Source organism: Anabas testudineus, chromosome 7 (genome assembly GCF_900324465.2).
Source record: "Anabas testudineus chromosome 7, fAnaTes1.2, whole genome shotgun sequence".
Classification (NCBI taxonomy): domain Eukaryota; kingdom Metazoa; phylum Chordata; class Actinopteri; order Anabantiformes; family Anabantidae; genus Anabas; species Anabas testudineus.
Genome location: NC_046616.1, coordinates 9357303 through 9380428, shown reverse-complemented (window position 1 = coordinate 9380428; position 23126 = coordinate 9357303). Strand labels below are relative to the sequence as shown.

At 40.8% G+C, this 23126-nt stretch overlaps 2 protein-coding genes across 2 annotated transcripts in view; both read left to right on the top strand.

Moving 5' to 3' along the window:
- The window catches only part of ubr4 (ubiquitin protein ligase E3 component n-recognin 4), a 45442-nt gene extending 29702 nt beyond the window's left edge, over positions 1-15740 (top strand). The window contains 44 exon segments of the mRNA XM_026367987.2: positions 103-312; positions 410-559; positions 645-872; positions 958-1036; positions 1133-1375; positions 1546-1714; positions 2199-2343; positions 2698-2783; positions 2902-2989; positions 3135-3328; positions 3679-3918; positions 4005-4143; positions 4283-4408; positions 4687-4815; positions 4935-5284; positions 5539-5629; positions 5770-5854; positions 6160-6287; positions 6479-6608; positions 6709-6869; positions 7067-7176; positions 7401-7542; positions 7693-7774; positions 7902-8075; positions 8271-8392; positions 8497-8694; positions 8801-8881; positions 9029-9116; positions 9454-9482; positions 9484-9582; positions 9846-9953; positions 10279-10395; positions 10506-10696; positions 10861-11034; positions 11129-11228; positions 11402-11620; positions 11749-11862; positions 12081-12223; positions 12327-12452; positions 12547-12741; positions 12952-13176; positions 13458-13548; positions 13919-14081; positions 14299-15740. Coding sequence (XP_026223772.1) covers positions 103-312; positions 410-559; positions 645-872; positions 958-1036; positions 1133-1375; positions 1546-1714; positions 2199-2343; positions 2698-2783; positions 2902-2989; positions 3135-3328; positions 3679-3918; positions 4005-4143; positions 4283-4408; positions 4687-4815; positions 4935-5284; positions 5539-5629; positions 5770-5854; positions 6160-6287; positions 6479-6608; positions 6709-6869; positions 7067-7176; positions 7401-7542; positions 7693-7774; positions 7902-8075; positions 8271-8392; positions 8497-8694; positions 8801-8881; positions 9029-9116; positions 9454-9482; positions 9484-9582; positions 9846-9953; positions 10279-10395; positions 10506-10696; positions 10861-11034; positions 11129-11228; positions 11402-11620; positions 11749-11862; positions 12081-12223; positions 12327-12452; positions 12547-12741; positions 12952-13176; positions 13458-13548; positions 13919-14081; positions 14299-14363 — 6327 coding nt within the window. The 3' untranslated portion in view covers positions 14364-15740.
- A 4600-nt stretch (positions 15741-20340) lies between these two features.
- LOC113167733 (transcription factor HES-5-like) lies at positions 20341-21649 on the top strand. Its single transcript, XM_026368554.1, has 2 exons — positions 20341-20451; positions 20567-21649. The coding sequence occupies exons 1-2, from the start codon at positions 20389-20391 to the stop codon at positions 21011-21013; spliced, it is 510 nt and encodes a 169-aa protein (XP_026224339.1). The 5' UTR covers positions 20341-20388; the 3' UTR covers positions 21014-21649.
- Positions 21650-23126: the final 1477 nt, after the last annotated feature.

Below are 23126 nucleotides of genomic sequence, written 5' to 3'. Positions count from 1 at the left end.
TTTTTATATATTTATTGTAATATAACTTAGTGTTGACACCTTTTTTTTTTATATTAAAAAACGCAACACTGTCATAAAAAAGTGTTTCTTTCTCTCTTCCAGTCGTCTTCCTTGATTTCCAACGCCACAGCCACTGCTTTGCTCAGCCTGGGTGCCATTGACTACTGTCTCCATGTGCTCAAGTCACTCCTGGAATTCTGGAAGAGCCAACAGGGTGAAGAAGAGCCTGTGACCACCAGCCAGCTCCTCCGCCCGCACACAGCCTCCTCTCCTCCAGACATGAGTCCATTTTTCCTACGTCAATATGTCAAGGTATGAGATATAAATGACTAAACTATATTGATAAACATAGAAGAACAGCAGGGAATATGTACTGTGTTTGTGAACCTGCTATTTGTCATGGTATCAGGGACATGCTGCTGATGTGTTTGAAGCCTACTCTCAGCTGTTGACTGAAATGGTGCTGAGACTGCCATATCAGATCAAGAAGATTGCTGACACCAATCCACGTATCCCACCTCCTATCTTTGACAATTCCTGGTTCTACTATCTGTCTGAAGTGAGTATTAAATGTTATTGTTTCCTTCTGTCACCATGTCTTCACATGAGAAATCAAAACACACCTCTTTCTCTTTTCTCCTCAGTATTTGATGATCCAGCAGACTCCTTTTGTCAGGAGGCAAGTCAGGAAACTGTTGCTGTTTATCTGCGGTTCAAAGGAAAAATATCGTCAGCTTCGTGATCTGCACACGCTTGACTCTCATGTGCGGAGTATCAAGAAGCTCCTGGAGGAGCAGGGAATCTTTCTCCGGGCCGGAGTGGTCACAGCCACATCTGGCTCCGCTCTGCAGTATGACACACTCATCAGCCTGGTAAGTTTGGCCAACAACTCGCTGCTCTAAAAAAAAAAGGGGGTTTATGTAGCTTCCTGTGCTAACTTGATTTCTCTTGATTCAGATGGAACATCTGAAAGCTTGTGCTGAAATTGCCACTCAGAGGACAATCAACTGGCAGAAGTTCTGCATGAAGGACGACTGTAAGTTGGTTCATGTCAGTTTTTTGGACTTGAAACAACATTTTAAAGCCAGTATTTTATAATAATGCTCGTCTCTTTTCTCTCTTCTCTGTCCAGCTGTGCTGTACTTCCTGCTTCAGGTCAGCTTCCTTGTGGATGAGGGTGTTTCCCCAGTGCTGCTGCAACTACTCTCCTGTGCCCTGTGTGGTAGTAAGGTGCTGGCTACTTCCTCCACTTCCTCTTCGTCATTCTCAGGAGGAGGCTCAAGTAGTGCTGGACAGACAGGATCTTCTCAGTCATCTCAGAGCAAGTCCTCCAGTAAGAAGAGCAAAAAAGAAGACAAGGAGAAGGACAAAGAGGGTAAGGCACTGCCACAGACCTTCTCAAATGTTGTACTAGTGCTGCTTCTTTAGATGGCAAAGAGTAGGCTGGAAACTCGAGCTAGAATCGAGCTACTTGATAAACCGGAAGTAGACAGTTGGAAATTTAAAAATGGATTTTAGTGTCTTGACTTTGTCTCCTGACCACAGGCGATGGTGTTGGCAGCCAGGAAGATCAGCTTTGTATGGCTCTCGTCAGTCAACTTAATAAGTTTGCAGACAAAGAGACACTCATCCAGTTCTTGCGCTGCTTCCTTCTGGAGTCAAACTCATCTGCTGTGCGCTGGCAAGCCCACTGCTTGGCTCTTCACATCTACAGGTACAGTTTAAACACATATCAGTCTAACGATTATTAAAATCCATCGATTCATACCTTGGTTTATGTTTTTTAAAATCAACAACTAATTTGGAATATTAAACCCCACTTAGCTCAAACACTTTAACACACTAGAGCTGCTGCTGCAACATATCTCTCATACCTGTTACATCAATGCGGGTTCTTCCTTAATGTAAAGAGAAGTAGTAAATCTTCTTATTAGACGAACAGTGGAAATATCAAATTTCTGGCATATGGTTTAGAATTTTTGGTCGTTAGGGAGCTGCTTTTATTTTCAATACTCTATTTCCAAAAAAGTTTGGATGTTTGGAATATTTTGGCAGCAAATTGGGGGACACAAACATACACTGTCTCATGTCTTAAATCTATAACCATCGTGCAGACAGTTGGGGAATTTACTTTTGAACATCATCATGTTTAAATTTTGCAAACACTAACTGAGTTGGTGGGGGGAATCTGTCTGTAGGAACTCAAGTAAATCTCAACAGGAGCTGCTGCTGGAGTTGACTTGGGCCATCTGGCCTGAGCTCCCTGCATATGGTCGCAAAGCTGCCCAGTTTGTTGACTTGCTTGGATACTTCTCACTGAAAACCCCCCAGACAGAGAAAAAGGTTGGTTTAAAGGTCTCAAGCTATGGTTGTACTGAATATGTTGTAATAATTGTTCTGAAATTTCAACATTAACACCTTTGGAACTATATTTCTTAGTGTTGTACTTTGTCTGGCAATGCGATTTGTGACATGAGTCAAATGTGGAATTTGGCTCCTTCCTTGGACATAGTTTAGCTCTTATTCCAAACTATATCATTGATAACTTGACACTATAATCACTGGACATTTTAACTTGTAAATGATTTTCTTAAATATGGTCATAATGAATCGCTTTAAGTCTTTATCTTGGACTATGTCTCAGCGTTCAGCAGAATATAGCAAAAACAATTGTTTTGTTTCATTTTTCTGTTCTAGCTGAAGGAGTATTCCCAGAAAGCTGTAGAAATTCTCAGGGCACAGAACCATATCCTGACAAACCACCCGAACTCCAACATCTACAAGTATGTCTACACAAATGTGCATTCTTTAAAAAGAGCAGAATGAAATGTGGTAGTGGTCTTATACACAATGTGTAAATGTTCTGCACCAGCCTGTAATAATCTGTCTTCCTCCCTACAGCACTTTGTCAGGTTTAGTGGAATTTGATGGCTTTTATCTGGAGAGTGACCCCTGCTTGGTGTGCAACAATCCAGAAGTTCCTTTCTCGGTAAGTGTTATAGCACCTCACTTATAGGACACAATATTTAACCAAAATGTGCGCAAGAGTTTAAAGTTTAAGTGTCTGTATGATTGTAAACCCAGACTGTTATTAATTTCATTATATCTATGCTTTTCTTCAATTTTTCCCCCAGAATATTAAACTGTCATCTATCAAAGTGGACACGCGCTACACTACCACACAACAAGTTGTTAAACTCATTGGGAGCCACACCATCAGTAAAGTCACAGTGAAGATCGGGGACCTCAAACGCACCAAAATGGTCCGTACCATCAATCTCTACTACAACAACCGGACTGTACAGGCTATAGTGGAACTGAAGAACAAGTATGTTTTTTCTCTCTCCTTCTGGTTGTACTCATAATGTGTTTAAAATGGTTAATTAACACATTTACACCTGGTATTACGATGCATCTCGTACAGCCATATCACAAGTGGACAGCCAAGACACATCACCTTTTACACCTGTACACATACATGCATCTCCATGGCACTTGTGTCCAGATTTCAATACTGTTGGATAGTCCTGCTCAACTCATTCCTCTGACCGATTAGAAATTGCTTGTCTTGTTTCTCTGGCACTTCTACCACACATCAGTGTTTATCCCCTAATAGGCAAAAATTAACTTTACCAGCTTCACTTTACTGCAAACATTAACTTTATTGTGTTTTGTTAGGCCTGCTCGTTGGCATAAAGCCAAGAAGGTTCAGCTGACACCAGGACAAACAGAAGTGAAGATTGACCTTCCCTTACCCATTGTTGCATCCAACCTGATGATCGAGTTCTCCGATTTTTATGAGAACTACCAGGCCTCCACTGAAACCCTGCAGTGTCCACGCTGTAGTGCCTCTGTGCCTGCCAATCCTGGGGTATGTGGCAACTGTGGAGAGAATGTCTATCAGTGCCACAAATGCAGGTGAGCAGCAGGCTTCCTTTTCAGTTCTGAAAAATTCAAGGGATATAGTGAATTTCTATTCTAATTTGGTGGTTTTCCCTAATCAGGTCTATAAACTATGACGAAAAAGATCCCTTCCTGTGCAATGCTTGTGGTTTCTGCAAATATGCCCGATTTGACTTCATGCTATATGCCAAACCATGCTGTGCTGTGGATCCCATTGAGAATGAGGAAGACAGGAAAAAAGTAAGCAATCACTTTTTGGGTAAAAACATGGAGGTGCAAAAGTGACTTTTAAAAACAAAATCAGCTGCCTCTGCTTCACTCTGCCTAGGTTTAATCTATCTCTGTATGTATGTGTGTGTGTGTGTGTCTGTGTGTATAGGCAGTGACCAACATCAACACCCTGCTGGACAAAGCTGACCGGGTGTACCATCAGCTGATGGGACACCGGCCTCAGTTAGAGAGCCTACTCTCTAAAGTCAATGAGGCAGCACCAGAGAAACCACAGGTCAGTCACACAAGCGGTTGTTTCAAGTAGTTTGTCAAAAACCTGGGTATTGGCTAAAACAAAGTACTGGATCTTAAATACCTGAAAAGCTGCAATAGCAGTAGACCAACAGTTAGCAATAGCATATCACTAATACATATAAGTATGCACATCAGTGCATAAGTGTTTCTTTAAAGGCTTTGTGAAGTGGTACAATTAAAATCTTTGGGTTATAACATATTATGCCTCAGTTTTATCTCACTATATAGTTTTTTCATTATTTAATTCTCTTGTCCTAGGATGACACTGGAGCTGGTGCAGGACTAGGTACGTCCTCTGCTAATGTGAACAGGTATATTCAGCAGCTCGCTCAAGAGTACAGTGGAGACTGCAAGACGTCATTTGATGAACTGTCCAAGATTATACAGGTGAGAGAAGAAAAATACGTTTCTCGCAAATGGTACCATTTGTGTGTTTCTTTTTTTTGTTTTTGTTTTTGTTTTTTTTTCCTGTTCACATTCAATCCGTTCCTTTTCTCTGTTTACAGAAAGTGCTTGCATCTCGTAAAGAGCTCCTGGAGTATGACCTGCAGCAGAGAGAGGCTGCCACAAAGTCATCCCGGAGCAGCAGCAGCCACCAGCCTACCTTCACTGCCAGTCAGTACCGGGCACTCTCTGTGCTCGGCTGCGGTCACACCTCTTCAACCAAATGCTATGGCTGTGCCTCAGCTGTCACAGGTCACTGCATCACTCTGCTCCGTGCATTGGCCACTAATCCAGCCCTCCGGCAGATTCTGGTACTCCAGGGGCTCATCCGCGAGCTGTTCGAATATAACCTAAGACGAGGAACTGCAGCAATGAGGGAGGAGGTGCGCCAGCTTGTCTGTCTCCTCACCAGGTATGTTTCTCCTTTATATATTCTGTTGTAGTCAAGTGTCAGCGTTGAGTAGAAGCTGAGTGATCTTTAATTTCAGTTCATTCACTAAAACATGGCCCAAACACTTACTTAATTTCTAAATATAAAAACTAAACTCAAATTAAACTAGAATTTAAACATCTACATTTCTACTTTTTTCTTTTAAAGTTTTGGTGTGCAGATATAATGAATTGAAGATGATTATTTTTACAATTTTATTCTCTTTCCTCTGTCAGAGACCACCCAGAAGCCACCCAGCAAATGAATGACCTCATCATTGCCAAGGTGTCAGCTGCTCTCAAAGGTCACTGGGCAAATCCTGACCTGGTATGTTGTCTTATATGTCCTGCTGAAAACCGAAAAAATAATCTACAATCAATTTACAATTTTTAATCTACAATCTGGGATTGAGCATTTTAACTTTGATGAATATTCATTTAACAATTAAGTGTTTGTTTTGTCAACAGGTTAGTAATCTACAGTATGAGATGCTGCTGCTGACAGACTCCATTTCAAAAGAGGGAGGATGTTGGGAGTTGCGGTTGCGTTGTGGTAAGCCTGATTTTCCTGATTCAATGCCTGATTTTTTTAATGTTTATCTGGTTTACAAAGGTGCACCATAATACATGTTTTATGTTAATAATGAACTAGTCTAACTAGTGTATAAAGTGTTTTTGGTCTGTGTGGAGAGAGGATAACTGAGTTGGAACTTGTAACTTGCAACACCTAGAATAAGTTCTCAAAGTTCTTCAGATTTTACTGTGCCATGCTTTCACTTAGTTATGCACCATCACTTATTGACTTGCAATAATAAAATGTCTTTTTCTAAAAGCATTATATTTCTTGTACTTATTAAGCTCTCAGCCTGTTCCTTATGTCGGTGAACATAAAGACACCTGTAGTAGTGGAGAACATCACTCTCATGTGCCTGAGAATCCTGCAAAAGCTGATCAAGCCCCCTGCTCCAACTAGCAAGAAGAACAAGGTAAATAACCAAGACTGTGTGAAACTGCCAAAACTGTCATGGTTTTTAGGTGGCAAAAATTAAAAATTGTTTTTAAAAATATGTAAACTCTAAAAATCAGGATAGATACTGGAATTTACATATGCAATGTCTGTTGGTCACTGCTTAGTTGTGTGATATTTACAACCTCGTGTGTTCGTTTTTGTATAAAGGATGCTGCTATTGAATCTCTGACCACAGTCAGACCCTACAGTAATGAAATCCATGCCCAGGCCCAACTGTGGCTCAGGAAAGACCCTAAGGCATCTTATGAGGCGTGGAAAAAGTGTCTTCCTGCAAGATGTAAGTACTATGTATAAACAAATACACAGTACGGCAGTGTTTAATAATGGTTTTCTGACTAAAAACTTCTGATGAAACACTATTATTTTAATCTGCACAGGCCAGGAGACTGTGTCAAAGCCTCAAGGGAAGGCTGAGTTGCGGAAGCAGTACCTTCTGGAGAAGTATGTATGGAAGTGGAAACAGTTCATGAGATCCAGAAAAGGTGAAGGCCTTTTCCCTCGACTGCTCAAGTTGAGCCACAACAACTGGCTGAGACAGGTAAAAATAAGAATAATGTGAAATAAAATTTTAATTAAAGTATTAATGTTCCTCTTCTACTTTTAATCTAAAAATAATCATTTTTAAATTGAGAAATATTGATTATATTGTATGTACGGACTTTGACCTGTTATTTCACAAACTAATCATCTTATTCAAAAAATAAAACAGATGACTAAAGTTTGCATTTGTTGCAGGTCCTTTTTACCCCTGCCACTCAGGCAGCCAGACAGGCAGCTTGCACTATTGTGGAAGCCCTTACAACAATCCCCAGCCGCAAGCAACAGGTCCTGGATCTGCTCACCAGGTACCTTACACAGAAAAGGCAGTAATGATACCAGTGTGTATTTTGAATGCAAATAGTCATTAGATACAATGAGAATACTTAAAATACAGTAGGATTATCACTTGTACAAATACTGAAGATTGAATAATTTATATTTTTTGTCAGAAAAATGTTACTGAAATATTAATGAAAGTGGTATGACAGACAACATAGTATAAAATAATTCTGTGTCTCTTTTGTGTCAGTTATCTGGATGAGCTGAGTGTGGCTGGAGAGTGTGCGGTGGAGTACTTGGGTCTGTACCAGAAGCTGATCAAGCCAACACACTGGAAAGTTTACCTGGCCGCCCGGGGAGTCCTACCTTACATCGGTAACCTGATCACCAAGGTAATGCTCTAAAGTTTAAAACAATTTACATTAGATTTTTTTATTGCATGAAAACAGGATAGTGCTTTCTGTATTCTTGATAGCTTTACTGATAACAAATATGTCTGAAGTAACAATACTGCTCTAAATAAACTAAATTTGTCCGTTTAGGAAATAGCCAATCTTCTGGCTCTGGAGGAGGCTACACTGAGCACAGACTTGCAACAAGGCTATGCCCTTAAGAGCTTGACTGGTATGTTGATTTTTATGCTACTGTTTATCTGAGAAGGTTCACTTTGAAAATAAAATATTTAATACAGGTGGAGCTTTTAATGCTTTCTCTTAATTAAATGCTTTGTGTGTGTTTGGTGTCACTGCAGGATTGCTCTCCTCCTTTGTTGAGGTGGAGTCCATTAAGCGGCATTTCAAAAGCAGGTTGGTCGGCACGGTGCTCAATGGTTATCTGTGTCTGAGGAAACTGGTGGTACAGCGGACCAAGCTCATTGATGAGACTCAGGACATGCTACTTGAGATGCTTGAGGACATGACGACAGGTCTGCACTAACTCGTGTTCAACAGAAATTATTGTCTCAAATTTTTACTGTTCATAGTTCTTTTGGTCTAGTCACTAAAAAATAGTTAATTGTTTTGAATCATTCTTGGAATAACCCACACAATTTACACAAATTTAGCACAGATTTTTGTAAATATGTTTATAACACTGTAAATCTTCTCTCTGTTGTTAACAGGTACTGAGTCTGAAACCAAAGCCTTCATGGCAGTGTGCATAGAGACTGCAAAACGGTACAACTTGGATGACTACAGGACACCAGTGTTCATTTTCGAGAGACTTTGCAGCATCATCTATCCTGTGAGTTACTTTAATCCTAGTGTATGTACTTCCACGGAGTAGTGATCTAAAGTTCAGTGCAATTGTTTTTAATCCATAACTTTTAATCCGTCCTTTGTATTTAGGAGGAGAATGAGGTGACAGAGTTCTTTGTGACCCTGGAAAAAGATCCTCAGCAGGAGGACTTCCTGCAGGGTCGCATGCCAGGAAACCCTTACAGCAGTAATGAGCCTGGTATCGGCCCTCTTATGAGGGACATCAAGAACAAGATCTGCCAAGACTGTGACCTGGTGGCACTACTTGAAGATGACAGTGGCATGGAGGTAAAGTAACCCTATACGTAAATTCTCTTCTACGATGTACAATTACCAAACTTCTCTGTTTCTCATAGATTTCTAAAAACATTTAATGCCTCTCTGTTCCCTTTAGCTTCTGGTAAACAACAAAATCATTAGCTTGGATCTGTCGGTGTCAGAGGTCTACAAGAAGGTGTGGTGCCCTACGAATGAGGTGAGAGTTCTAGTCAGTCTGTCAGTGAATGAATCATGCTTTTAAGAGCATTCAGAAATGTGTAGGTTGTCATTAAATACTTACATTCAGGCAGCTTAACGAAAACATCCACTGTAGTCATGGAGCCTGCTGACTTTTTTCCCCAAGGGTGAGCCTATGAGAATCATCTATCGAATGAGAGGCCTTTTGGGAGATGCCACTGAAGAATTCATAGAGTCCCTGGACTCAACCACGGGTTAGATTTATTATTTTCTATTCATAATTTCATGATCATACCTTCTTCACAAACATAATCTGTAGTTAACATATCTCAATAATCTGTTCAGTCATGTCGGTACTCAGTCGTCAGTAGTTATCTGGATTAGTATGGCGGACTTCAGGTGCACGTTACTCTCAGTGAAGAGACTGAGAAGTACTTGGCTGAGTAGCGAACGTTTCACTAATTATTGCCTATAAACTTCCAAAGTGTCGTCATTTAAGCCTATTTGGACTTACATTACATAACCATTTCTGAGATAAAAGATGAAGTATCTCATCGGTATTAAAAAATATTTTGCCTTGTCCTCTCATAGATGAGGAGGAGGATGATGAGGAGGTGTACAAAGATGGCAGGAGTCATGGCACAGTGTGGAGGATTGGAGTGCATGCTCAACAGACTGTCTGGAATCAAAGATTTTAAGCAAGGAAGACATCTGCTCACTGTAAGCTGACATTTCTTTGTCAAAAGCCTTGTACTTAGATTACAGTCTTTATTCTCTGACCTTCAAACCATATTAAACCTTGTGCAGTCAACTGTGTACGTTCTTAATGAACACACAAAAGTAGCAGAGTTTGTAATAGAAGTAGAATTTTAAATCTGAAGAATTATGTTTTCAAGCTTTTCTTTCATCTGGAATTAACATAAAGTCTAACAATATATTTTTCCAGCAATGGCAGAATTGATCAGTGTGCATTTCTATCATAGGTTTTACTGAAGCTGTTCAGTTACTGTGTGAAGGTGAAGATCAACAGGCAGCAACTGGTCAAACCAGAGATGAACACACTCAACGTCATGTTGGGAACTCTAAACCTGGTGAGTGAGTTACAGTGACTCTAATGTCGTGTTGAGTAGTTTGATTAGTGAGCACTGCCAGACATGAAATATCAGATTTATTTGTGTTATTGTTTGAGGCATATTATGTTTGTTAATACTTTTGGCTTAGATGAATGTCAGATCACATTTTATGAAAAATTAATGCATGCAGTTGGTGTGGTAGTAGCTCAGGTGTCAGAGAGGTCGTCTACAAACCCCAGGGTGACTGGTTCGATTCCTGGGTTCTCCTGGCTACTTGCTGAGGTGTCCTTGAGCAGTTCATGTCTGTTACTTCGTTGATGTTTTAATGTCTTTTTTCCTCCAGGCTTTAGTGGCAGAACAGGAGAGCAAGGACAGTGGTGGAGCCTCCATAGCAGAGCAAGTTCTGAGCATCATGGAGATCATTCTGGATGAAGCCAATGCAGAGATTTCAGAGGACAAGGTAGGAGTTTAAGGCACACAGTATAGGAACCCTTAAATACTACAGTATCGCCAAAACCTGAAAATATTCTGTTTGTTATTGTTAAACTAATATTGGTTTTTCTTTTACAGGGTAACCTGCTGTTGACAGGAGACAAAGACCAGCTGGTCATGCTGTTAGACCAGATCAACACTCCATTTGTGCGCTCCAACCCCAGCGTGCTGCAGGGTTTGCTGCGCATCATCCCATACCTGTCCTTTGGTGAACTGGAGAAGATGAGGATCCTGGTGGAACGCTTCAAACCATGTTGCAGCTTTGACAAGTAGGCATTACTAAGCTTTGATTTATTCTTCTTCTAAATTGAGATATCTTTGAATGCATCAAAGCATCGTCAGCCATTTAAAAAAAAAGTAGTTCCATCATCAAGCAAATCAGACTTGTCCCCTTGAATTTGTGACTAACTGATGGCCTTTTGTGTTTTCTAAGGTACGACGAAGAGCATAGCGCAGATGACAAAGTGTTTTTGGATTGCTTCTGTAAAATCGCTGCTGGAATCAAAAATAACAGCAATGGCCATCAGCTGAAAGATCTTATTCTCCAGAAAGGAATCACACAGAGTGCCCTGGACTACATGAAGAAACATATCCCAAATGCCAAAAAGTAATTCTTTCACACTTAGTCTGTCAAAAACCTATTTCTGTTGATATGTTTCTTAATTGTTTAAACATTTTCTGTTTCTAAATTCTCTCATTAGTCTGGATGCAGACATATGGAAGAAGTTCCTCTCCAGACCAGCTCTACCCTTTATTCTCAGATTGCTCCGTGGTTTGGCTACCCAGCATCCCCCCACACAGGTACAGAACTTCCTCTTACAGTGAAAAAGTGGTTACCAAGGACGTTGTCACTCTATGGAGACAATATGTGGCGAAAAATGTTTTTCCAGCATGCAAACTTACCCATCATCATCCCTTTTGCAAACAAACTTTCCTATGTCGCTAGACTGAATGTCTTTTTGTCTTATGTCCAGGTGCTGATTGGCACAGATTCAATAACCAACTTGCACAAGCTGGAGCAGGTATCCAGTGATGAAGGCATCGGCACTCTAGCAGAGAATCTTCTAGAGGCCCTGAGGGAGCATAGTGATGTCAATTTGAAGATTGAAGCAGCCCGCAGGGAGACTAGAGCTGAGAAGAAGCGAATGGCCATGGCTATGAGACAGAAGGCCCTAGGAACACTGGGCATGACGGTACTCTATTCTTTATTATCTATTCTATTCATTTATATCTCTGACACATTTGCATTGTTTCAGTGTCACAGCCGAGTGTGCCATGAATTATTTTAATTTAATTTGTCCTATATGTTTTTACTTTTTAGACGAATGAAAAGGGTCAAGTGGTGACTAAAACCTCACTGTTGAAGCAAATGGAGGAGCTGATAGAGGAGCCAGGCTTAACCTGCTGCATCTGTAGAGAGGGATACAAATTCCAGGTACAACTTAACCTTCTGGTTTAAGTGTGAATCAAATCATATACTGTTATACTGTATGAGGTTTTACAATATTGAATTATAGATGCCGTTTCAAGTGTTGGATAGTGATAGTTGCATCACTTTGAGGACTGCAGAGCATTTTTAGGGATTTAATTTATTGTTATAATGAACCTGTTTGTGGTGTTTTAACATTACAGTCCTCGTCTCTTTTATCATAGCCAACCAAAGTCCTCGGTATTTACACATTTACAAAGCGTGTGGCCTTGGAGGATTTCGAAAACAAGCCTCGCAAGCAGCAGGGCTACAGCACTGTGTCGCACTTTAACATAGTCCACTATGACTGCCATCTGGCAGCTGTCAGGTAACAAAAAACACCACCATGCACCTGCATGAGTATTTTAAGTCATTCTCTTCAGTAACATGAGCTTTAATTCAGTCTGATCTGACCTTTTTCCTGAGTTTAGGCTGGCTCGTGGACGAGAGGAGTGGGAGAGTGCTGCTCTCCAGAACGCCAACACCAAGTGCAATGGACTGCTTCCTGTGTGGGGGCCACATGTGCCAGAATCAGCATTTGCTACATGCTTAGCAAGGTAAAATCGTGCATCAGCACTCACAGACAGAAAAGAAATCTTTCATAAGCCACAGAGTGAATCATTCCCAACTGCATTCCTCTCTGTTGCGCAGGCACAACACATATCTGCAAGAGTGTACAGGCCAGCGGGAGCCCACATACCAACTTAACATCCACGACACCAAACTGCTTTTCCTGCGCTTTGCTACTGAACAATCATTCAGCGTGGACACAGGAGGAGGAGGACGAGAGAGCAACATCCACCTCATTCCCTACATCATCCACACTGTGCTCTACGTCCTGAACACGTGTGTACCTTTTTTATTTTAAATCGTTTATGACTAAAACAATCTATCATCAGACTTTCGGTCAGCACATGAACCAGCTCTTAGATTTATGGTTGGTTCTGTGACAAGATGTAAGGATGACAAACAAACCGTAAACAACCTTATTTCACTAATTGTTTCATATTTTTCCTCACCATCATTTCATGTTACTGAAATCACTGTCACTGTCAGTACAAGGGCTACATCCCGGGAGGAGAAGAACCTACAGAGTTTCCAGGAGCAGCCATGTGAAAAGTGGGTGGAGAGCTCATATGAGGTGGAAGGAGCGCACTACTACACCATCTTGGGCATGCACATCATGCCGCCTGAACGCTGGAGGAGTTCACGTATATACTTTCTTCGAAGACTCCTGGTCACCGCACATGCCCGCAAGGTCTCTGCAGTCTGCACCAACAAGTATGAGACTTGGCTTCTTTTTCATTTTTCTGTTTCTACTGTATTGATTAAATGTTTTTAGGTTGGAGCAAGTTGAAAATAGGGCAGCTTCATGTGATGATTATATCCGTAGGTGGGATTTTGTGGTATTAAATTAAGGATTTTAATATTAAGTTTAAAACGGCATTTGATTTGAGATCAAGTGCCGTTTTAATGCCGTTTAATGCTGTAATGTTTTTAATGCCGTTAAACAAGCTCCTGTCTTCAATCTTTATTTTCTTTTCTGTTTTCCTGTTCTGCAGACTCACAGACAAAGCACCAAAGGAATATGCGGTCTATCGTTCCCCTCTTCTCTTCTGGGGCCTGGTGGATCTTGTCTACGACATGTTCAGGGTAATTGTGCAGTTACAATTTTAAAACTAAATAAACAAAATTAAAAACAAAATATTGTGAATGTTGATGCCACAAACACACCATCCGAACCCATGATATTCTGTTATGTATCTGTTATGTGGAGTGCTTTAGATTAGCCCCTTATCAGTTTCATAGAGAATTCACTTCACGTTTTACAGTTTTAATCAAACTCTATCGTATTGAAAAAAGTTCCAACACAGACATGATGACCAGCAGAAAAGACACATTTGTTGAGACCAATAATAAAATGTTCTTGTTGTATATGGTCAGGTGAGAAGACCTCCTTTTCTACTGATAACATTGAGACTAAAACAGTAGTTGACATCATTGCCTCTTTTTGAACTTACAGAAAGTACCCACCAGCAACACAGAGGGGGGCTGGTCCTTCTCGCTAGCAGAATATGTCCGTCACAATGACATGCCCATCTACGAGGCCTCGGAGCGCGTGCTCAGGGCCTTTCAGGATGAACTCATGCCCGCTGAGTCCTTGTCAGAGTTCTTTGATGTTGTAGGTCAGTACACGTGTCTCTCATTAAAGGATAGGTTCATAGTTTTTCAAGTCTGGCTTAGATTTTTCTTCTTCTTCTACTTTCTGTTACTCCAGGTGTTTAAATGAGGATGTTTTTTTTATGTTAGACTCTTGGTTTTAATCTCCTGCTTGGAGTAAGTTCAAAACTGCGATGTGCCATGAATGTTAACATGAAGCTTGTTGTCCTTTTTCTTTTCCAGGTCTCCTCTCTGAAATCACAGACCCTGACCTCTTCCTGCAAGATTTGTTGAACTCTTTGCCCTGATGCCCAACCCAAACACACGCCCCTCCAACACATAACAGCCCTGCAAATAATGTTGGGACATCTACCAACAGAAAAAAAAATTGTCTCTTTTTACACACTGGCACACATGCAAAGTATACACACACAAAAATACACCATGTTTCCCACTCACCTCCTTCCCAGATATGACATTTTCAAATTAACTTTAAGCAGAATCTATGTGTAGTCAAAAAAAAAAAAAAATCATCCAATTTTGGAAACATCTCTGTAACTTTTAACACAAAACACAATGCTGTTGAAGGGTGGGGGGGACACGCTAAAACAGAATTGCACATGCTGCCCCTTGAATTCAGACCACCGGTCTAAACTTTCTTGTCAAGCTCTAGACAAATGATCTAATGATGATTTAAATTGGAGACTTTTTGTGTGTTTTCTGGTTCTCGACTGTTACCGCAAACAAACTGCAGCTTCACAATTTTCCTGTATAGATTGTTGCAGAATGGCAAGCTGAGAGGATTTAATTATTCATGCTCATAGTTGTCTGGTTGATGGGAATAACTTGTGAATTCTGTTTTAGGGTGGACATGTTTTGTGGCTTTTCAAAACCCCCGCCTAATACTGGGGTGCAATGTTAAGATAACTACTGTTTGGGGATTTGACCCAGCATGTATTGCGAGTGGCATTTGATTTTATCTTTCCCTTTTCTCTGTTTGTTCAGTTTAAGTTTGTTTTTGTTCAGGGCTTTTTAAAATGGCAGAAGGTTTCAGTGTCACATGGTTACAAGCTAACCTGTCCTTTTCTTCGGGGATTTTGTCGTTTGGTCTTCATGTAGGTTCTAACTGGAATTTGAGTGTTGGACAGAAAAAAAAAGTTTTTTGATTCAGTGTGTATGTGAAAGGTTTATTTTATCGACCTCAGAAGCAAAATGCGTAAAAGAACGATGAATAAAAGTTTGTTTTATTTTTTTCCATAAAGCTATGCCTTGGTGACAAAGTGAACTTTGCACTTGTAAAAGATTCCATCTGTTGCAGTGAAATATCTGACCTGTCTAAATGAATAATAAAACAGACCTACATTATATCCCTAAACACACTTTTCTTTGACTAATTGTTTTGTTTTGACTTTAGGTTCCCCTACAATCACTGGCAGCACACTCATGTCAATCCCCAGAACAAATTTTGCGGATGGCAAAGTGGCACAGAGTTTGATCCTCAGTGACTGATTTTAGCTTTTAGACAGTGACACCAGTGTCCTTGTCCTTAAGAGTTGAATGCATGGTGTGGAGTTCACCAAGTTTATTGTAAATTTGCCTATTCCTGCTGCTATAATGTTAAACTGTTGCTGAATGTTTGCTTTTTGAATTTAGCCTATGATTAATAAAGCCGTAAAAATTCCAAATCCAGGGCTAACCTCTTCTGTTCCAGCTGCTGTTTGCACTCCCGAAAGGATGTTTCAACTTCGGTGTCTTCATATAAACAGCACACTTTACTTTACTTACCAGAGTGGAAACTAAAGTACACAAACTTAAAAGGTTCAGGTACCTGCATAAAAATATCCAATACAAGCAAAGTACCACTTCAACGTACTCAAAGTGCTAAAGGGCATGATACAAAATTTACTTAAGACACAAAAGTACAAGCACTCTATTAAGAAATGTATTTTGAACAGTTTTATATTTGATGTGTGCTTTCCCACAAATTCCAAACTCCCGGTCAGCCCTAAAACCAGAAAGGCCAGGTCGGAGTTCACAATCGGAAACTGTTCTATTTGAATGAGCTGAAGAACAGATTCTAAAGAACAAAACACTGTGTCTGTCTATCTGTCTACCAATTACTTTTGGTCTGGACTGACAGCAAGGCCATGAACATGTTTCTCAACCCAGTGCTTTATAATGGCCCACACTGGCTCTGGTCTCTAAGCACCTGTTGATCTATTTAAAAATGTAAATGGACTTCAGGGCTCAGAACCTTTCTGGAAACCTTTATCTGCTTTTCTGAGATCTTGAGACCAGAAACTATGAAGGGAAATGTTACTGCACTGTACATCATAAGATCAGGTACTGCAGTTTCAAGGCCACTAGAGGGCCACATTTATTAAGCCATATGTGAAATATGGGTCGGTGTTTAGTGACACAAAACAAATTGAACCTAACTGGTCAAAAATGAATTCTTAATAAGTGACATTAAGAATTTAATATTGATCACACATTTAATACTTTAAAAATAATTCATGTTCATCATGCATATTAAGACACATATTGCACATTTCATGAATGACTTTCAATAAAACACATATATCCATATTTAAACATGGCTACTAAAAATAAAACCTCTCACAATGTTGTAGAAACATTTACAAAATAAAATATGCATTAGCATAAAAATGTCCCCTTTATTCAAGGGATTATGACTTTTTAACAAAACCTCAACAACATGGTCTTGAAGTGACCAGTTTCAAGGAGAACTAAGGCTTAAGGCATCGAATGCACATTTTAAGGCCCATCTGAGGACCATTAAGATCAGTGTAAATGTTCACAGACGAGGACAATCCATAAAAGATTTCCATTTTCTAATTTGCTGTCCTTTTTTCCAACTGAAAATATCTTTCATGTGGAGCTTCTTCTTGACAGAGTGCTGTCATGTTCTGGTTTTCAAAACTTGTAGATACACGCACACACAGTCCCATGTTATTTCATGTTATCTTCCTGCGTGTGTCGACTTCAGCACAGCGGTGCCACATCGTCAGTGGGTGAGGGGAACAGCCTCATGGCTTTTTTGGAGGTTTTGTTGTAGCCATTATGGAAAATCAAGGCCTTCTTCACAGTGAAGAAGGAGACAGTCTTGTCCCACACGTCAGAGCGAGACACTCCGCTGTTGAGTTGACTCTCCAAGGTCGTTCTGAGTCTCACTGCTCTGTCTGTGCACTTCCTCTCCAAAATCGTCACCTTACACATGCTGAGGACAATGAAGAAATGTCCAATTAATGTTAGAAAAATCAAATAGACATTAACTATCGGTTTAGCTGTTAGCTGTATGATGTATTTAAAGGGTTAGGGTCACTTTTCAAAACATCCTCATGTGAGATTGCTGCTGCTCCAGTTCAAAAGAGTTAGTTTAGTAGTGGTACTCCAAGCACTGAGAGATCTTCAACGTACAGTGAAAATGTGGAAATGGACGGTGATTGTCTCAAATAAGTTACTAATTGAATACATAAAGAGTAAACTAAATTCAAGAGACAACCACCACTGGACCCTGTTTGTTGTTGTTTAAGTGGAGTGACCCTTTAATGGATCCAAAAAGCCACAACAATTAAAACTTTCAATCAAAAAGTCACATTTCTGTAGCATCAGGAGAGCAAAAGCGTGGACCCTCATTCAAAACCAAAACAACAAATCATTATACTGAGACTTATAATGACCACAAAGAAAAAGAAGAAACAAGTAAAATTAACTTCCACAGACGAGTTTCTCTCTTTGAACTTACGTTGCGTGCTGATCCCTCATGGTGAAGGTGCCGTCAGATGGCGTCCAGTCAATCCAAGTCTGCGAGGGTGAGGTTATGATTTTACCCATCAAGACCTCCATCCTTTATATACTAATACCAGCTTCACATCGATTTAATGTGTTGCTGGTTCTCACAGGGGTTGGCCAATCACAAAGCAGTGTTATGACAATAGGATGTGAATGAATTAGTTGAATTCATGGGGTACAATGGCCCCAATCCAAACAAACTGGTGGGAGGGGCCCTTTGCAGGCCTCTTGTCGCTCAACTGATGCGCCACAATGAAGGAGATATCCTCGTTGTTGTTTCGACTGGGAATGATATGTGGTGGGAACATGGAAGAACAACATCTGTCCAGGAATGTGTGAACGGCGTCAATTTACAACAAGTCTGTCTTCATTTAACAACATGTTGGACAAACAGTTCAGATCACATTAGAAAAAAGTTAAATATCAATGACTTAATCACAAATGTCCAATATTTCAGTTGTAATGTTGTTATAAGTTGTTATATTTCTGTTTTTACTGTGTATTTGATTCCTGAATTATCAATATTCACTATCCTTTAATAGCAAACACCTCATAAAGTGGTTCAAAATCCACCTGTCCTGATCTCACGCAGCTGTTTATCTCACACAACAGATCATTTAGGACCACATCTTAGATAAACTTCCTCAAACTATCCTCCAAAGTTTCCCACCCTCCACACACACCCTCACTATTCTTTTTATTTAACTTTCTGTCTCTATTTAAGCCTCTCCAGTTCTCACGCTGAACGTCTCCCATGCTTGATTGGCTGACAATAGGGTATGCTCTGTCCAGATGGTGTGCCTGGAAGCCCTGTTCACAGCCCTATATTCCTGTGTCTGTGTGTGTGTGTTAGGAGGGGGAGGTTGGTCACTCAATCTTTGTTCGACAGGGCACACTTCCTTTGTGCAGCCGGCCTCAGTGTCATTAACACTGAAGTGTGGGAAGCCTGGGATCACAGCGGCTCCCACGTTCCACACAGGCAGGAAGGGAGCGTGTGACTGAGACGTGGCCAGCGGCAGGCAGGTCAGCCAGCTGTGTGTGTGTGTGGGAAGGAGGGAAAGTGAATGAGAGTGTGGCTGAGAGTGTGTGAGCAGTGGTGGAGGTGTTGCCTGATGTGTGAACATGTGCTGGGAGTGTGGAGGCTGATGGGGTGTTTACAGTTGAAGCACTTGTCTTAACAGGTTAAATCATTTTCACCCACCATCAGATTAAAGCGGACGGAAAATACCCAGATACACTCATTTACACAAGTTCACAGGTGTGTAATCTAGAGTTGTTTGACTATTGAAACACTGCAACGCTGCAAAAAAGATTTTAAATGACACTTAAGAATTATAAAGTGAGTGTAATTTAGTTTTCAAAGCTTCTAGTTTCCTCTGTAAAACTACATATCAGATCAAATGAGGTCAACATTTAAAACATTTTGATGCAACTTCAGTCTTACCTTCATAGTTTAGGTACATAACTTAGATCAGTTATGTTAACGTCCCAGTTATGAGACCTGGCAACAAGAAGCACGAGCAGTTTGATAATCAAACAAATAGTAAACAAACACACAGTTTAGAGGAACACACCCATTATTGTTGGTAATAATGCATCTTTAGGCAGGAAACCAGAACACTCGATCATAGAAGAACCAGGAATTCTGTCCAAACACTTATACGTTATATTTTGGATAATTATGAACCATGAAAGTTCAGCTTGTCTAAACTAAAGAGAAGTGCACAGAGAAAACAACAACACACAAATCTTTCCCATAAAAGAAACAATATTGTTGTACTGTATACAGTTTATAGTGTTTGCTTGTAGAACAAACCACTTACAGTGACAAGCTCCCTTTAAAATAAAATATGTCACAGAGACTTTTATTGGATTATTTTGGTGTTTGACACTTCATAGAAAGTTTAAATTCAGACTCTATCTCATTCTCCCATTTTATTTGAAGCCTCATTTTCTGTTGATCTCTGAGACATCTCAACTGTTGCACAGCTCCGTGGGGGAAGTCTGCCGTGGCACACTGGTGGAAATGGCTGCATGTAGGTCTTTTCTAATGGCTGGCCCTCTGTAACACCCACGTGTGCCTGGTGGCGGAGGCACTTTGTGCTCAATTACGTGGCGGTGGAGATGACATGAGACAGCGGCGTGCTTCCCTCTGGGGTCACCACTTTCCCATATCAACACAAGCACTGGGTCATTCTCCCAGCTACACCTCCCTCCTCCGCCCCCCACCCCCTCCACCCCAGGCTCTTTCTCTCGCAGTCTATTCCTCCACCTGCTCCCCAGAGACACACTCATTGTCCCCATGGCTATAAACACTTCATTGAGCATGTGGCAGCCCTGCGTTCCTCAAAGCCCTTCCCAGCGCTCTCATTGGCCCAGGGACTGTGAGAAACTCCAACAAGCCCAAGACCCACACATTCATATGGAGATTTGGGTGTATAAATACAGGGCAGAGCAGAGGAGAAGGCAGCTCAGACTCAACTGGCTCTTCAAACCGAGCAGAAACCCTCTACAGCTATGGCACCCACTGTTATTGGACAAGCAAGCTACTCTAAGGAACACCTGACTCCTGCTCATAAGGTAAAGACCTTTTCTACAAAGTCACTTAACTCCCTGATTAAAATGTGTTCATACTGTATTTCATGAAAACATTTTTGAATAGAGAATTAAATTAGTTTCTTTTTCTTTATTTCAGCTGAGAAAGCCGATGGTGGAGAAACTGCGCAGAGACCGCATCAACACCAGCATTGAGCAGCTGAAATCCCTTCTGGGTCCAGAATTCCTGAGGCAGCAGCCCGACTCCAAGCAGGAGAAGGCCGACATCCTGGAGATGGCTGTGTCCTACCTGAGAAGCTGGCAGCAGAAGAAGCAGCAGCAACAGCACGTCAGCATGACCTCTGGCCTGATGTCGGCCAGCGATGGGTACTCTCACTGTGTGCAGGAGGCCGTCAGCTTCCTGTCCCACTGCGAGGTCCAGACCCAGGCCCACAGACGGCTGCTCAGCCACTTCCAGGGCCTTCAGTCATCCAGCAGGAGCAGCCACAGCCCCTGCAACCTCTCCCCACCTTGTTCTCCTCTTCATCAGGCCAGCTCCAACAAGGGCGTGAGCCAGGCCAGCTGTGCTCTGTGGAGGCCCTGGTAGGATGGAGGCAGCCTCACTTCTACAAAAAGAGAACGAGACCTACGTCTGTGAATGTCATGGACAGAAAGTTGAAGACTTACTGAAGTCCTTTTAATTTTGCTTTGGCAGGAGATTCATTACTTTTGAGTGTTTTAGAGAAATGGGCACAGTGTGCCAGTATTCCTTTGGAAGGACTGAAATGATTCAGGTTTTACTGATTAACTACACCATGTGTTGACACATTATACACTGTATAAGTCAGTTCCTGTTGGAAAAGAAGATTTTGTTTGTTTTACGAACATGTTGTTGTTGTAAGACCCACATTGGGTTGAATTACTTTAGTGTCTGAGACACTTTATTGATGCGTTTAAACCACTATGTACTGATACTGAGTATCACTTACTGATACATTTCACCAGCTTGGTGTTGATGGATAAATAACGTCCCATGAATGGATCCCATGGATCCACTTTTACTGTAAATCATATTATGATTATACTTTATTATGACTGTTAGTAACCATTATTTGGCTTGTGTCTGAAGAAGTGTTACTCCTGATATTATACGTGTTCACTGTTGTCTTGTGATATCCATAAATGATATTTACCTTTTATAAAGGCATGTTATGTTGATGTCAGTCTTTACTAAAAGAATCTGTTGAAGTACTTCCTTGAGAAGTTTGCCTTTGAACTTTAAAAAATAAATGGAAAACTTCACACGAAGTTTTATCAAACATAAACAATTGTGGTGTTGATGTTATACTTTTCTGAGTTTCAGAGCATTAACTACACATAAACATGCATAAAAACTGTAGTTTGTGTTAATGCAGCATTTAGTCCTGGAAAATGTCCTTAGTGACGGAGAACAGGTAGTATTTTGTTTCAAGCTCTATTCAGGACTAAATAGTTAAATCCAGGCACACCAGAGGGTTTAACAGCGCAGGAATGATCTGACAGCAACTTCATTAATGCTAATTTTACTGCAGCAGTAGGTTTGTGCAAAACTTTTATGTCATGTCAGTACCCAACTCTGAATGTTCACCACAAGTTAAACTCTGCAAAATATAAAAAAATAAAAATAAACTATAAATAAACTGTCAGATTAAAAGAACAATACAACAGAGATCATACACACAACTCCAATGCAGCATTTAAACAGTGGCCTACAGTATGTATGTGTCATTATTATCATTATTTTACATACAGTATTTATTTATTCATATATTTGGCTACAGCTCTAGTGCAATTTAGTGCATTATAATTACAATTCCTACTACTGGTGATGGATGTTAATCTGTGATTTAAAGTGTGTATTTGTTTTTACAGTCATTCATCTTAATGAGCTAATTCAACATATTACTTTTTTGTTTGTTTTTTGGTGCATGATACTTTTTCTGAATTTAGATTTCCTCAGTCCAGTGTTTCCCACATGGATCATTAACATCATTTTTCCTGACTGTGCTGCTGCACAGGTGTTTAAAAAATAGAAGAACTGGGGTACAGAGACACCGCTGCCTGTTGTCTTGATTGTGGCATGCTGTCTAGTGCTTGAATTATGTCTCAAGTGCCACAAAAGTCTTTCACAACTATTTGTGTGTGCAGAAGTTGTGGAGTATGTGGCATGCCTGGGACTTTCTCAGGGTCTAGTTGGCCAGGCCAGATGGTCTGGCTGAAGCGGTCTCCCCTCCCCCTTCAACAGGAGATCAAACACCGTAGCTAATGTGATGTGTAACAAGACACACTTCTATTGTTCCTCTCTCGGGGCCTGTGAATAGGCGCAGAGTGTGGGAAACGGGAGATACCACACTCACAGAGAGGTGGCTGACGGGAAGCTGCTCTGCACCACCGCAGGTCTGAGCAATGGCTGAGACTTTATGACAGGAATTCAGAGCTCTCGGGCTGCTGGTGGGAGGGAAACTCGTCTTCACACACACTTGTAGACAAAGACCTCCAGCAGCCACATACTGCACACGAACTTTCAGAAGAGGCACAGATTCACACAAACATGGCGACAATGGAGAGAACAGATAGCAAAGTTAGACATGAATTTGACTCGACAGTTCCGCTGTTACTGTGTTTTCAAATGCTACGACGGTGACAAGAGAGTTTAAGACATATAAAGACAAATAACATTT

Bases quoted from the DNA above. Each gene is read 5' to 3' on its own strand.
- LOC113167733 (XM_026368554.1), top strand. From the start codon at position 20,389: ATGGCACCCACTGTTATTGGACAAGCAAGCTACTCTAAGGAACACCTG. The intron at 20,452-20,566 runs GTAAAGACCTTT...TCTTTATTTCAG, and splicing joins ACCTGACTCCTGCTCATAAG to CTGAGAAAGCCGATGGTGGA.